Source organism: Pholcus phalangioides, unplaced genomic scaffold, assembly GCF_987345545.1.
Source record: "Pholcus phalangioides strain wild (caught in Gottingen) unplaced genomic scaffold, Ppha-v1.0 ptg000022l_1, whole genome shotgun sequence".
NCBI lineage: Eukaryota > Metazoa > Arthropoda > Arachnida > Araneae > Pholcidae > Pholcus > Pholcus phalangioides.
The window spans coordinates 25,711,723-25,728,687 of NW_028301615.1; the positions used below are offsets into that span (position 1 = coordinate 25,711,723).

The following is a 16,965-nucleotide window of genomic DNA, read 5'->3' on the forward strand; positions in this document are numbered from 1 at the left end:
GGAAGGGAAATAAAACACAAGAGTCAAGAGAATATCGGCAAAACCGCGACGCACGACGCATTTGACTCCTCCAGTATAGGAGTCAGCCAATAATGCGCAACGTAAAGCGCTGTCGTGAGCCGTATTGCGCTCTGTAGTAAAACAGTCATGCTGCTTTTCTTACTCACCAGTAAGAAAAGCAGTCCATCACAGTGGACGGCGTTTAAACGCCGTCCACTGTGATCGTGGGCGAATCACGTTGCGCGCGGCACAGGAAACCTGCTCCTAGGAAAACCCGTCTTAAGTGAAGTTTACTGAGAGCTCAGTGACTCAAGAACACTGGGCAATTTATTTTTCCAGCTAAACGATCATCTGAGCATCTAGCAAACAAAAACTAATAATTTTTTTTGTCAAAAATGAATTATGCGAGGGTCTTTGAAATTAATCTTGGGAAACTCCAAGAAAATCAAAGGTCCAGTAGTGTAGATTGCATAAGATCACTGTAATAAAAAAGTCATGTCGAGTCTGGGTTGTGGAGAAAAATTTTTCTTCGGGAGTGTTGGTGCTGCTGTCTAACCTCAAAATTAGACGTCACTAATGTGGTGATTATCAAATTCTGATCGATGAAGCAGAAGTTTTTGTTAATTTCAGCTCCCGGTAAGCAAAGTCGATAAACTCAACTAGATAAAAAAATTTCAGTTCTTGTCACGGCACTTGAGGAGGCTCTGAAAAAAAGAATCTCCAGAAAAGTAGATGACAGGTGAAAATATATCCCACTATTTGATTCAGGGTACTCGTGCTGTCATCTAACCTCAGTCTTAGAAAAGACTGATATATTGTCAATAGAGCAGAAGTTTTCATTCAGGTCAGCTTCTGATAAGCAAAGCTGATAAACTGAGCTAGATCAAACAAAAAGTTCAGGTCTTTTTGCCGCACTGAAAAAATAAGAAGGCACTGAAAAGGAAGTATCTCCAGAGAAGCAGACGAGAGGTGAAAATAGTTCTTCCTGCATTCTGATCCATGGTATCAGTGCTGTTATCTGACGTCAGACTTAAAAGTGTCTCATATGGTGTCAATGGAGCACAAATTTTCATTCATTTCAGCTCGTATATACGAGAAGCTGATAAACTGTAAGACCAGACATGGTACACGCTCTGTCCCAAGAGGGATGCAAGCGTTTTACCCCAAGGGGCTGGACCACGCTGGGGAGAAGCTGATAAACTGAACTGAATGATGCAAAATATTCATCTCTTTTCACGACGCCCAAGGAGGAACCTTTAGAGGAAAAATAGAGAGGAACTAATAGTTCTCCTCGATGGGAGGAACCCGAAAAAAAAGTACTTCAAGGCAGACGCAGAGAACAGGTGAGTTTTTCTGCGGTTTGATTCATAGTGTTGGTTCTGCCGTTTAACCTCAGACTTGAAAGTCCACCAATGTGGTGATGATAAAGCTCGTATCAATGAAGCGGTTTTCATTCTTTTCAAATTTGACGCTTTTTCCGTATTTGGGATATCGACGTCCTTAATTATGTTCAATTAAACATAGTTTATCTGATGACACGGACACGGAGCAATACTACGAACAGGTAGACAACCAAATAGCGAAAAGTCCTGTATAAACTATTCGCAGTACACCAGAAAAATGAAAGTTTTTTTTTTTTTATGTGTGTACATTTTTATTAGCGGGAGAGAAATCATAAAAACTAATCCATCAGCGTAAATGATTTTATTGACGTTTTTTCTGCGATGTGCTTGAAAAATTATAGTATTTTTAAGATTTTAAAGAGCTCGTAAGAACTAGAAAATCGTAAATTAAGAGAAATGATTTAAAATAGGATCGTAATTTTTCTTATTACGGCAATGGTGAAACTTATGTCTTGGTACTGAGCCAAAAAAAAAAGCAAAGTTTCGGATATCAAACCTCTCTCAATATAAACACAAGAGACTTGAATTATCAATAATAAAAAAAAAGTAAGTTTAAATAACAACGTTTAAAAAAACAAACTCAATTTTAATTTTGTTCATCTTCACGGTTTGAATATTTTGTAAAAAGTATTTAGTAATGGCTATAAACTAAGTTGATTATAGATTAAAAATTCATTTATTAGCTTGGGCTGTAGAGAATGCAAAATTTCAAGCAAGGGCAAAATAAAATAGGTCATCTAGGTATGTAATATTGTTACAATATTCATGTGTGTGTGTGTGTTTCTACAAGTGATAAGTTATAAAATTGTCACTATTTTTATAACATTAATTCTCATGGTAAATGTTATGGGAGAAACGCTTGTGATTTCCAATATCCTTGTGGATACCGATGTGAATATGCTATCAGATAAAAATGTGATGACTTTTTCATAGCCACATTCCTTTCCAAAAGCAGATAAAATTGCCAGTAACACTCACAAAGTAGCTTTACCACTCGATATTGTTTGGCGATATACTTACCAAGACCATTCTCTCCGCTACCGATAGATGCTAACACAAGAACTCTTTCTTGGTAACAGCTACTGAAAAATACAAATACTGACATATCTAGGCAAGGGCTGGACAAATCCCATGCACCAGATTGCCATGGCAACTAAAAAATTCAGCGGAAGGTTTATAGAACTCTGGAGTAAAAGTGAGGGGACCAGAGAAATGTTTCGTTATCTAGAGGTTATTGAGATTGAGCATACTGCAACTACTGAAAGGGGAGCATTGGGGACCAGAGAGTAATAATACACATTACATGAGTGATTACCATTATATGGGATTTTCACTTCTGCATAGTAAATTTTTAGCCAAGATAATGTCTTCCAAGCAATAGGCATGAGTAAATGTCTGTTAGGGTGACTAAATACACTGTGGATCCTGCCCAACCTGTTGTAGCGGGGGCCATGCGATATAAATGAATAGGTGAGAGAAAAAGAACAGTACAAGTGCAAATTCTGCCTTTTTTTTATGAATCGATTTAATAAATGTAGATCTAAACATTGAGCTTGAGAGCAGCACTATACCAGTCTTCCTTCATTGGTAAACACTTTCAAAGTCAATAAAGCCTACACGATTTTTAAATGTAAAACATATCTGAAATTAAGAATTTCGGACTAGTCTCTTTTCTTTCCACTGATGCAAATGTGTTGTTGTGTTTCCTGGCCTATCCACCACATGGGTGCATATGCTTATACCCATGTAGCAGGATACAATGGGGGAAAAATTCAATGTCAGCACCACATCTGCATATTTACTGCACTTTTCCAGGATGAAGTATAACTATCATGCAATCGTTGTTTCCTTGGAAAATATTAGCTAATTTTCAGAAACAATTTTGAGCAGTTCAGGTGCTATTTAATTAATTGATATTTTTCTGTTGTTTTTGTTTTCATTGTCAGTTTCTTGAGGGTTGTGTTTTTCAAAAACTAAAAGTACCCTAAGCTCTGCAGATTTTTACAAACTGTTTTCTGCAATCTAAATGCCATGGTAAATACGCCAAAAGATTCAGTAAGTGGGGAAACTTCTTGTATGGGAAATTTTTCTATGAGGGAAAATTGGGATTAGAGAAAAGAATCCTAAATGTGAAACATCTCAAGCGGGAAGTTCTTAAACAAGATCCACTGTGTTTTATTGCCATACCACAGTTGTCAGCAATGTATATTGACGTATATGAAAAGTACGAGTGATACAGATATTCTGTGAGTATTTGAAAGACCCCACTCTAATAATTAACAATTTTTAAGTCGGAGAAATTGTAGGATTTATTCAGTTTTTCATTTATTGTGAATGAAGTCGGAGAAAATTTATGGGAGAAATCATAAGGGGTCATGTCACGTTCATCATTATATGATTTGATTGTTATGTTAAAAGTTATGTTTAATATTTGGTTATGCAACATACCTATCTGATATTGCATTTAATAAGTTATAACTAATGATCAGTAACTGAGTTTGTCAATCATCATATAGGTTTCATTTTATGTAAATTTTTATTACATATCCATCAGTATCATATATAAATGAATATATGTTGGAATTGACCTTCATTTTCCATATTAGCTAACAGTAGCACAAGCGAGATGGCTGTTCATTCAGCCCCACCTCCAAAGAGGAAAGAAATTTACAAATATGAAGCTGAATGGACTGTGTATAGTATGAATTGGAGCGTAAGGCGTAATAAGCGTTTCCGGCTTGCGATCGGGAGTTTTATTGAAGAGTATCGAAACAAGGTGAGTTTGTGTCTTTTGCCAGTAAAAATTAGTTCTCGAACATTATGGAAATAAAGCTATATATATTTTGATCATTTCATATTTTTGTGCTTGTGTAGTCTAGTTTTTTTTTTCAATTATCACTTCCCAAGGACAACTTTGTTACGCACTGAGAGAAATAAAGACCCATTTCATATATATATGTGTAATACAGTAGTGACCAACCAGTGCCTGCTACTCTTTTCTTCACACCCCTGAGTGACTAATGAGTTGCAATCAGTGCTTCTTAATGCATGGCTTTAGATCATGGCCTATCCTCATGAAAATTAGATCTGAAAAAAAAAACTTTCTAGAGTAAACATGTTAGTTATGTAGGCAGGCAGGCATTTCTAGCCAGGGGGCGACTGAGAAAAATCACTTCACTCGAGGGCACACGATACTCTTGAGATGGCCCTGGTTTCAAGCCACGTTGCAGTTAATGAAGTAACCATTTCTGACAATAAATTCGAAAACGAGCTTACATACCAGTATACGGGTATTGGAAGTGCCCTCCTCCCCTTCATCCTTTACCCCCTAAGCAGTAAGAATAGTCTGAAAAAAAGCTACTCTCAAAACTTCTGCATAAATTTTTTTCCAGTTGTCTATTGTGAAAGATTGCCACTGTGGTGGTAAAGTGGTCATAGTGACGGACTCACATCACAAGGATCCGGGTTCAAACCCCACCTTTGCCACAGTGGTGGTCAGCTTAAGTTCGTTTCCTGTGGTTTATAACTTTGAGGTGCAAATGTGAGCCGATCTCCCCATTAAAAAGTCTTTCCGCAGAGAGCAACAGGCCTACAACGATAAATTATTCAATCATTACACTTCACTAATAGTTAGAAAAACTGGTGGCAGCACTACACATAACATGCATTACACAGAAACGAAATTCACGTCAGGTTTCGCTACACACACATTCTCGCATGTACTAATTCGTTAGAGGTTCCGCAGAGGAATATGGATGAGGTGCATGTGTGGTTTAGTATTGTAAAAGATAGATGCCACTCAAACTCATACGTTGCAAATACGGTGTTACCTTGACTAACAAAGATAATTCATTCCAGAATCATGTTTATTAACTGAAAACTTTCATTGATTAATGCTTTTATATATATATGTGTGTGTGTGTGTACCTTTATAAAATGGAAACCTGTCTAAAGTGGTATACTACAGTCTCGACATTCGTACAGATTTCATAGTACAATACAATCAAAAAAAAAGAAGGTGAGATACAAATAGAGAATCCTGGGTTCAAACCCTTCAATCACTTCATATTAAAATATTCCTTTGAAAAAAAAATCCAGATCATCTCAGGATAATGGAGCACACTGCTATGATCATCATCCGTGGGTGATAGGGGCATGCTTGAATGTCAGTCAGTACCAAAATATTGACTTAGGCCAATACATTAAAGTGCTTGCTGTTCTTCTTAACATATATTTGTGTGTGCATAACTATGAAGCTGATCTTGTTTTATTAGGTACAACTAGTATCATTGGATGAGGAAACTTCAGAATTCACACCGAAAAGCACTTTCGAACATCCTTACCCCACAACAAAGATCATGTGGATACCAGATAGTCAGGGTATATACCCAGATCTTCTAGCAACCAGCGGGGATTACCTAAGAGTTTGGAGAGCTGGAGAGAGTGAAACTACTATAGAATGCTTATTAAATAATGTGAGTGTTTGAATATACCTGTCTGAAAACAATCATTGTTAGTTATTGAATCTTGAACTAAATCAAATCCTTGTTGTAGAGACAATATACTGTGATCAAGTAAAAATGCTCTAACATTTTATATGCTTTTATTGCGACCAGGGCAGCAACTAGGGAGAGCAGGCAGGTCTGCCCCGGGCACTAGACTGGGGGTGGGGTGCAAATTTCAGACTTTAACCTCTCCTGCAACATTACAAGGGGATGCCAAAATGCATGCTTGCCCCAGCAGACCAAGCTTCTAGTTGCGGCTCTGATTGTGACACCAATGAGAACTTTCATAGTTCAGATATTACAGAATCACGGATAGTGGCATCTTATCGGGTGGGGCCAAACAGGGCTCCCAAAGTTATTGAAAGCTTGCACTAATTCATAAATTATTTGTTTTATTGATTCTGAAATTGTTTAATTTTAACTATTTCCAATAGTTTCAAATTATTATCAATTCTGGAATTTTTATTTCTTTTTACTTTTAAGTTATTTCTTTCATACTGAAACCATGTTTTCGATTAATTTTGAATTTTTATCAATTCTGAATTAGTTTTGTTCTGAAATTATTAATTTTTAATTATTAATTTTTGTTTAGAGTGTTATTACTTTTGTACAGATACTTTTTAACTTCTATACAATCAAAGGCATAATATTGCATCCAAACACCAGTGAAATAAATTCAAACAAAAATTCTCTGTGTCTTCTTTCCTCTCTCTTCACCATCACAAAGCATTAGATACCATATCCATAGAAGTTTTTTTTTCTTTCACTCTTTTCTTTCTATACTGCTGTTAATGATTTTTTTCCCACACATATATATAATGTATATTTCTACTATATACATGTAAGAGTGAAAGAGAACATGTAGGGTGAAAAAAGACAAAAACCTACCTACCTTTTATATTATACTTTTTCTTTTCCCCCCCCCCCCCTCCTCCTTTTTCTAATGTGTAGTTAGGTCAGAACAAGGTTACCAGATTTATCACAGATTCGTCAAATAGAGGTAATCCAAATTTGTTGCCAAAAGCTTATACTTGAAGTCGTTAAGCATTCCCAATCCAAAGTAGAATATACCAAAAATTACAACATATTTCACAGAGTAATCTTGCAAGGAATTTTAAGAATTCTTTTGCCAAAACCCCATTATGGGAATCTTCACCGTGAAATATTTTGTCTGCTGAGGGGGCTCATTGCACAGCAATGCAGGACATTCGGTTTTGGGGCATTTCTGTAAATTCTGTTAGAATTTATGTCGTTTTGGATGCCAACTTCCCCAGTATATCTAAAATATAGTCACAAGTGGGCAGGGGCAAAAATGCCTCTTCTCTCAGTCAATTACAAAATTGAGCTCTATTATAGTATTTCTCATTCTTTTTGATATCACAGACCCCTTGTAGTGAAGGTCAATGCACCATGGACCCCCTTCTCGTATAAAGCCTAAAATGTAGAATTTTTTAAAATAATTTGTCATAAAAACTGAGGTAATAAATTAGAATTTTTCCGCATTAATGAATTCATGCAGTGGAATTAAATGAAAAAAAATCACAGGGATCTCTTACAAAGCACTGGTGGATCCCCAGGTGTCTGTGTTCTTCCAAGTGTCCAACCACAGCCTGAAAAAACAGCTGAATATTTCACTATTGAACTGAATTCACTAATCACGGCCAGAACTAAAGGAGGGGAAAGCAACTGTACCCGATGGCAAATTTTGAGGAACAACAACAGTTATAAAATCATCAAATTTTACAGTGGTGGAGATAAAAAATTTCTGTTTGCAACCACCCCCCACCTCCCCACCCACAAAAAAACTACTTACAGACCTAGCTGTCTATTAAACTCATTGATACTGATATTTATTTCTGTGAAATGAATATCATTTGATAATGCTTCTGCTCATAACTTTTCAATCATTGAGGTTTTTTTTAACATGTTGATCATCAGTATACGTTGTGTGGTGTCAGACTATTTTTTCACATTTTATTACTGTATTTTATTTCATAGTATAATTTTGAGCATTCTGTTGAAATTTTCAGAATAAAAACTCAGACTTTTGCGCCCCTTTGACGTCATTTGACTGGAATGAAGTGGAACCGAATCTGGTTGGAACCTCTAGTATAGATACAACATGCACTATATGGGGCTTAGAGGTGAATTTTTATGTTATTTTAATCATTAACATTTGTATGTTAATACTACCATATAATTTTTGAATTTCGAATTTACAATTGCTGCAAAAAAGAACTCTACTTTTTTAGTAATTTTCATGTTGGCCAACAAATTTATTTTCCAGTTAATGTTCATCATTTTTCACATTGTGGGCTTCTATTATCATGAAAACATATCTCTTGTAAGCTACATGATGAGTTTTTGAATTTTGGAACAACCTATTTTTTTTTAGACTGGGCAAGTTCTAGGCAGAGTCAATCAGGTGTCAGGACATGTTAAGACGCAACTTATCGCTCATGATAAAGAGGTATACGACATTGCTTTTAGTAGAGCTGGTGGAGGCAGAGACATGTTTGCCAGTGTTGGTAAGAGTTTTGTTCATGTGATTTTGTTTTAATTAGTAAAGATGGTTTATGATGCTAATTAGCTTTTGGAACCAATGCTAAAAACATGTAAATCCATTAGGTAACTGAAAATTATACCAAGTTCAAAAAACAAAGATTATTGTAGGAGTGATCCTTTTCAAATTTAATACATAAACAGATGTCATGTTCAAGTTCATTCAAACAACACTAATATATTTAAGTACCAGGCATATTTATAATCACAAATTTTGTCATAATTCCAATTTAATGATATCTCAAATAGCTGAATTGGTATACAATCTAACCATACATGAGTAGATCTCCTGCAGTCACCCAGAACTGAAAGATTATGATGGGCCATGGACTCTACAAGCTTACAAAAGTATTTTGTAGGTAATTTGTCCGACTATTCTTATAGAGCGGTCTTTGTAGTGAGTTATAAATGTTTGTTATAGTCATTAAGCATCATTTGATCACGAAACTGCGGTTCGGGAAAAAAACGGTTGCTTCAAGAACAACATCTACACATGGCAAGTTTTTATCGGCAGCAAAATGGAAAGATATTAAACTCTTATGGTCTGAAGATCTAAAGGCCCACCTAAAATAACAATGGTATTCACGTTCCGTATGTATGTCTTAAGCTAGTATTATGCTATGAAAGTATTATAAAAGTCTTTTTATAAAACTTGAAAAAAGGAACCAATAAGCTTATTAGTTACATTCAATCAAATGCTACAGATAACCTTATCGGTGATATTTGTCAAGTTTTATAAAAGAATTTTATAAAAACTTTTTATTGTAATACCGGCTTTATACAATGTGTAAGTATCTTATACAATGCAATGTTGAACTCTGCATCATTAAGCTTTGTTTTGAGGAATTTAAAACATATTAGAGTATTTTCTGACTTTATATTTTATCATTAAAATGAGTATAAGTTTATAATAATCTTTAATTTTTTTTGTTTCTCAGGTGCTGATGGGTCTGTTAGGATGTTTGATCTGAGGCATCTAGAGCACTCAACTATTATTTATGAAGATCCACAGCATCACCCATTGCTCCGTCTTGCATGGAACAAGCAAGATCCCAACTATTTGGCTACTTTTGCCATGGATGCTTCTGAAGTACTTCAATTCTTGCTTTTGATTATTATTAGTATTTTTTTACTTAATAATGTTCAGAATGCATAGAATGACTATAGGGTGAGAAAATGAAGTAAATGAGTAGCATAACATTGTTCTATTGTTTGTAAATTATATTCACTGCAAAAATACCTTCAGCCTTTTGTGTACAGCCGGTTATTTTTTATTTGAGAAATCACTCTTACTTAATATGGTTCTCTTAGAATAATAATGGATTCAGATTTATTTATTCAAAACACAAAGCAACAGAATGAAACCATAGCTTGCAATAAAAATAAGAATTAGCACAGAATATGAATAAATAATAAAATACACAAAATACAAAACTCTGCACAAAAGATATATACAACGCAATCAGAACAAAAATCTTCTAAAGTCTGTAACAGATGAATGAAAAATATCCAGATGTCAAGGAAACTCTATAAAAGTCAGAAAATCAGTTTACAGCACAGTATTTACCAATATTTTGAATGACTTGACGGCAAATAAGCAATTTATATTGTGACACTCAATATTAAAACACATTTCGTTGAGAATTGATATGCAGTCAATATATGGTTAAAAATAATGAGCAAGTAATGTATCAGGGGATTCTTGTTTTAGGTAATGCAATCCTGAGAACCAGTTTAGCAACCGCATACTAAATCTTCCTCTTTAGGGGGTGTTCAACCTTTTAGCCCTATTTTTAGGATCCTATGAAATTTCCTTGTTGCACCAAGGTAGAAAAACCTGAGACCATGATGGAAAAGATCAAACGAGAAAAATTATTTGCAAGACCATGAAAGACATCCAAGGCAGCATAAAAATAACCCCAGAGAATTCTACATTTGCCTCTCAGGTAGTATAAACCAGTGCTTTCAACTTTTTTTTCACCGTGCCCCACCTAAGCATCTTGATCTTGTAAAATCTTGGTGCCTTTCACTTAAGAGACACAGGAGGGGGGGTGTCAGACAAGACGATTGAAGATTGAAATCAAATTTGTAAGAAAGTTAAAATATTGAAGGGGAAAAGAAAGGTAAATGCTGTTTCAATCAATTTCTGTGAATTTGAAATGTTTTTTGTGCTTTTTGAAGGTTAAAAAACTAAAAATTTCCTTAGAGAAATTCTCTGTCCCCTCAAACTAGCGTTTTTCTTCTGTCTCCCCTTCAAAAAAGGTAGACCCTACTTATGCCCCTTTCTGTCTCTTGACATGATAGATATAATATAACTGTAGATCACGCATGCAATGTTGCTTTTAGTTTCCTACACCTAACCACGTGATGAGTGGGTACTTTCATGAGTCGTAAGAAGAAATACCTTGTTATTCTAATGTCCACTTCCAGTGGCCACTGTGAGTGTTTAAGAAATTGCTCGATATGCTGAAATCCTGCTGTGCTTTTGTTTGTAATGTATCATTGCAAAAATGTATCATTTATTAAAGGTGGCCAAGATTATCTTTCACAGGCGAGTTAAATTTCCTTTTCCTTTTTGTATTAATATTTATTAATTAGATATTTTGTTCCGCAAATTGTCCCCACAGATAGAGGATTTGCACACAGTTTCGTTTCCAATGAAGCTTTATTTGCTTTGTTATGCATTGAAGTACATTATTTAGATAAATAAGAATGTTTATTGTCATTGTATGTTGATTTAAAATTAATATATTACGATTTTTTAAATTGATAATTTTGAGTCTTCAAATGAGAAATATGTTTAGCGCGCGAAGTTGGTGAGGTCATCTACAAATTGTCAAAGACCATTTGTAGATGTGTGTATATTCTGGGTATGGAATGTCCATGAAAATTAATTTTTCAAATATCTAATTCTTAGCTGTGACTCATCCAATTTTTTTTTTCCTGATGTTCTCTGGCTATGGTCCGCAGGGTTCCAGTTTGGGAGCCTGGAAAAATTCACGTTTATTTATTTTTTGGTTTTCTGACTTAAAATCACAAAACGGTCTCTAGAACCAATCTGGCCTAGGACCCAGAGGTGTATGTGTGGGAGGGGGGGGGGCTGGACCGTAACTATGCTGAGGCAACCACTACTACTAAACCAGACATGCAACTATAAGGAATTGGTACATGTTGGAATGTGCATGTATGTATAGTGAATCTTATGTGAAGTTTGTTTCTGTGTAATGTTTGTTATGTGTAGTGCTGCCATCTGCAATCAATTTTTTTAAACTTGAGTTTTTTCTCAACTCATAGAGAGTGAAGTATAATGTGGTAGGCCTGTTGCTCTCTGCGACGAGTTTTTAATGGGGAGATCAGCTCCCATTCGCGCTTCTAAGTTGGGAACTGCAGAAAACCAACTTCAGCCGACCACCACCAAACCAACGGTGGGGTTTGAACCGGATCCTCGTGATGCGAGTCCGTCACTATGACCACTCGACCACCACAGCGGCACGGCTGGGGCAACCGGAACACTGCCAGGGTCCCAAGCTGGCGGGGGCCTCACAAATAATGTACATTTATTTTGCAGAATTGTTTTCTTTTTTGAGAGGCCCCAAGAAAATATCTGCCACAGGGCCTCAAAGAGGTACGTTATGGCCATGAAGGGGGGGGGGGGGGTCATCAGAGGCTCGTGTCCCCTCCCCAAGCCAACCAAAAATTAGAGAAAAATAATTAATATTTTGATTAAGAAATTTGAAATATTGAGAAAAAAAACCTATGCACAATTTTAACAAATTTCTGTTAATTTAAATGCATTTTGAAGGGAGCTAACTCTCAAAATTTCTTGGGAAGAAAATTTTTGTGTCCTTTCCAAAGGCCGATCCTGCGTATGCCCCTGTATTATGAACCATGAAAAAAAAAAGTAAGAGGGGAGAAAATGAATTTATATTACAAAAATAGAATTACCGCACTAATTTCGATTAGGAATTTCATCTGTGAAAGTTAGGTACTGTATACATATTACTTTTGTATATTAAAATATGTTTTATTTCTGCTTTTAAAAAAGTCATGAATAACACGAACCTAAATTTTCTTCACTCATTACAAGGAATGTATTGCCAAGTATGAAAATAGCATGCCAAGTTATGGATACCCTGTTCTTGTTATTCAACTCATCACGTGGGTGGTTCGTACTTCAAAAAAGGGGACCAAATAATAGGACACGTATTCTAGTTAATCTTATGTTTATGCTTGACATATACAATCAAAAGTGCTGAAATGAAGAAAATATATATACAGGACCCAAATCCTCATGCAGGAGGAAAGGGTGCATTGCATCGTATGCTCATTAATTATTGGCGGGGGCTCAACCCCTCCCCCCCTCATAAAATTTATTGGGTTGTCTCAAACAGTATCAGGTTCTGGCTCCTATGTGTACAATATAACCTCTTGATAACGGACACCCATGGGACTGAAAATTTTGTCTGTTAATGGATAGCAAAACACATTGAGGCCTTGTCAATGTAATTAAAAAAGTATCTTATTGGAAGGTGTCCAGTAAAGGGGAATGTTCAGTAAAAGAGGTTTTTTTACTGTAGTTGTAATTATTTAAAAACGGGATCTCCTATTCCTGTGAGGGAAGTCCAAAAGATTATTAACCCAGTCTGAAGCAGGGAGGGTTTTCAACTTCTAAAATAGTGCTAACAGAAAAAAAATTCATGAGGCCCAATGGCAACAAGTCTTACAGTGATATCTCTATTCATACAGTGGCACCGTGAACTGAATGGGGTCCAAGTTAAATAGGAACATTATTGAAGAACTTTATTCATTCTGAGATAATTATTTTCATTAAATATGAACCCGGTATATTATTTTCATTAATTACTTGATTCATTAATTTTGATTGTCCCCACTAAAAAATCTAATTGCCCCTCCCCCATAGGGCAATAGGCTCCACGTTGGGAATCAGGGGTATAGACTCTTTCCATGGGGTATCATAAAGCCCAATCTGGTTTTACTCATTCCACATTTTTTTCCACTCTCAGATTGATTTGAAGCCCATAGGAAATATTAGAGAAATGGTTGAAAGGTTTCAACGTAGGCGAATCGATTATTTGATTGATTTTTGTGTTGCTGAACTATTGCACTGTCAAGGTAGCTGGCACTTCAGTCTGAAGTTTAACCAGTTTTTTTCCGGGTTTCAGAGAAAGCAGAGACTATTAAAAATAATTTTTAATACTGTAGCATTTGTTCATAAAATAATTATGATATGACAGTAAAATTAGTTCCGTTTTCCTAAGGTCATATTTTTGGCTGTAAGTGCTAAAATCAAACTAAAATGAGGGTTAACAGACCTTTTTGTATCACATGCACATGGCAAAACCATTTTGTGTGATTTTATGTGGTTTGGTTCAATATAATTAAATAGTAACCAGTTATTTATATCTAATTTAGGTCATCATTCTTGATGTCAGAGTTCCTTGTCACCCAGTTGCTCGCTTAAACAACCACAGAGCTTGTGTGAACGGAATTGCATGGGCTCCACATTCAGCTTGTCACATTTGTACTGCAGGTACTGTACATGCGTTTCTTTGTTTGTTTTTTTAATTTTGCAGAATTTTTATATGAGAGGAAATAAAAGGTATTTTTGATGTTTGTGTCATTCTTGAATAGTTTTTTTTAATGTATCTTTTCCAGCTGATGACAAGCAGGCACTCATATGGGATATCCAACAAATGCCTAGAGCGATTGAGGATCCAATCCTGGCCTACACAGCTGACGGGGAGATCAACCAGATTCAGTGGGCCAGCTCGCAGCCCGACTGGATTGCTATCTGTTACAACAGGTGTTTGGAGATACTGAGGGTATAGGAAACAAGATATTAGGGCAAAATAATTAATGTCAGAAACATGTGAAAATGGTCATTTGTTTTTGTTGGTTGCATTTTCGATATTGTTTCTTAGGAATTCGATGCATTTTTTTGAACAAATTTTTTAAGTGATAATTAAATAAGAGCAAATAACACCAAAATTTAAGTGGGAAAATTTTTTTTCTCAGAAATATCTTTTATATCAGGTTGTCTACAGGATTTCACCATTAATTAGTTTTACTAACGTCAAATTATAAGATTTCTTTGACATCAATGAAAAAAAAAAAGCTACAACTTATATTTTTAAAATTCCACCCTCATGAAGGTTAAATTTCTGTGTTGTGACATGGTAATTTTGATTCTAATCGTATTTGCATCTAGCAAAATACTCGTCTTGTGCATGTGTGTACATTTATATGCGTATCCAGTAAAAATTGAAATGCTGTACATCAAAATGCATTCGTTTAATTTGTTTCTCTCAAAATGTTACTTATCTAACAAAATTTTTTTATCTCAAATTAAAGTTTTTCCATTTAAAACGAGATCTCTTTTATCTGTTTCATATCTCCCAAAATAGTAATGCTTGTATAAAAATCAATTAGCATGGTACAGTAAATTGTATTCTAATGTAAAATAAGAGTGACTTTGCAAATGCAATGTGACCATCTCAACCAGCACACTCTTGTAATCAGTAACATCTTGACAAATGAGCCCAAATCAAACAAAAGTCCTTAAACTATTAAAGGGTTTCATTAATGCAGAAAATATAACTTTCCAATTTGATCTTTCATTAAAATAATAAAGGACCTCCGAAAAATGCTTGAACCTGGTCTTGCAATTTGTTAAGATAGGTTCATAGGTTGCTGCCTGCAGTGAGAGAAAGCAAACTGCCACTTTGGCTTTTTGGTTGTCATCATTTGGCATTCGACAGATGAGATGAATATGCAAAATTATAGTGTTCACCCAGAAGTCTTTGGTTCATGTACCACTTGTATTGTGAGAAATCTCATTTATCAAGTCAAAATCTCTGTTGAAAAATTCTAAAATTTTTGCTCGTCTTGCGAGACATCTCTTGTCAATCGAGTCAGAATTGAAGATAATTTTTTTTTATCTTTATGCAAAACACTCATAAATCGAGTTACTTGTAATCCCAAATTTTACTGCATATCACTTACATTGAATTTCATTGTGATTTGGTCTGAAAAGACTGTCTTTGCTGCATGATTACCAGTCTGGCTATGCTTTAAAAATTTCATTTTTTGCATCAGCTATACAAAGGCACACTATAAGCATTCTGCTGATGTCTGCCAATTTGTAATGCAAGTATTTCTGTCTGACTCTTGCACAAGGAAAATCGGAAGGTATTGGCTACTTCATTGACTATGATAACATGTCCATGATAAAAGTGCATTCATATGATACTGGTCCCATTTGTTTCTTCAATAACATTCACAAACGCACATCTGGTGAGAACCATGTCTGCAACTTTACTGTTATAACTACTGTCTGTTCAGAGCACTTCCTCCAGGAAGTTAGCTTAATGCAGTGAAATTTTTTAAGACAACTATTAGACACACTATGTGACAGAACCCTGTCTTAAACAGAATCAATAAAATAGTCCCTGTCTATGATTAGTGCTTGCATATGTACCTCTATGGAATGGAAAACTGTCTAAAATGGAAAAATATTTCTGTCCTTTGATGTTCCATTTCATTCAGGTTTCACTGTACATATTGTGTTGTCTTTAATGGAACAAACTCTTTCAGTTTATGATTAGTTTTTATGGTAAGTAAAAGAATTTAACCTGCGAAATAAACTGATGAGTTAAGATTTGTGAATGACTAATTAATTCTAAGTGAAACATTTTCTGTTGTTAATATCCTGTGGACACCCTGTATATTTGATTTCTTGCTTAAGATGAAGAATGTATTGAGAGAAAATGAAAACCCTCGCAAGGAATTTCATGTTACAAAAGTCTGTTTCAAGCTGTTGGTAAATTTCTTTCAAGATCAAGAAGGGCTTTTTCTTCCTTTTATTCTGATCCAATGTGGCCTACAGGCTCTATTGCTGTTCTGTAATTTCAGCCAATGCCCTGGTCAAAGGGTGTAACCATGCAGGAGGAATAATTAACTGACACAGAAAATTTATTTTTTGAAACATTTCATTCACAACCTTGGCTGTTTTAAAGCAGGGACTGGAGGAAAAAATTAGGAGGTTCAGCTACGTAGTGGGTCTCATGTTAATGAGACCAAAATTTGGAGAAAATATTTTTTATGGCATATCTCTTTCAAGACCCAGAACTAACAAATGTGAGGGTTGTGTTTTAATAGTTTTTCTCACTGTAGATATTTTTTTACTTCTGGGGATTCAGCCTCGACTTTAACAATAACACACACTGTATCTTTAAAATCAGGGCTGAAATTCCTGAGGTTAAAAAAAGAATATATCTTCACCTTATAATAAAAATAACCTCATACATCAAAAATTCCCAACTTTATGGGAGGAAAGAAGGATGGGACGTCCCATTGAATAAATAACACACAGAAGGGTTTTTCCATCTCTATAGAGATAGGGAGCCTGGCATTTCCAATTTGGCTGGTGGTCCCCAGGGCATCTTTTTTTTCAGGGAAATTTTGAATGGATAGCA

The 16,965-nt window shown here is 35.3% G+C and overlaps 1 protein-coding gene across 2 annotated transcripts in view; it reads left to right on the forward strand.

Moving 5' to 3' along the window:
* Positions 1-1,616: 1,616 nt before the first annotated feature.
* Positions 1,617-16,965, forward strand: part of LOC149070081 (DDB1- and CUL4-associated factor 7-like) — a 29,722-nt gene continuing 14,373 nt past the window's right edge. Inside the window, exons 1-8 of one of the 2 annotated variants that reach the window (XM_089249688.1) lie at positions 1,617-2,144; positions 4,010-4,179; positions 5,678-5,878; positions 7,939-8,052; positions 8,304-8,436; positions 9,409-9,560; positions 13,904-14,021; positions 14,147-14,594. In XM_089249688.1, the coding sequence (XP_089105814.1) occupies positions 2,102-2,144; positions 4,010-4,179; positions 5,678-5,878; positions 7,939-8,052; positions 8,304-8,436; positions 9,409-9,560; positions 13,904-14,021; positions 14,147-14,319 (1,104 nt within the window). In that variant the 5' untranslated portion in view covers positions 1,617-2,101 and the 3' untranslated portion in view covers positions 14,320-14,594. Of the gene's footprint in view, positions 2,145-4,009; positions 4,180-5,677; positions 5,879-7,938; positions 8,053-8,303; positions 8,437-9,408; positions 9,561-13,903; positions 14,022-14,146; positions 14,595-16,965 lie in introns of those variants that run through there. The other variant, XM_089249687.1, reaches the window with a different exon arrangement.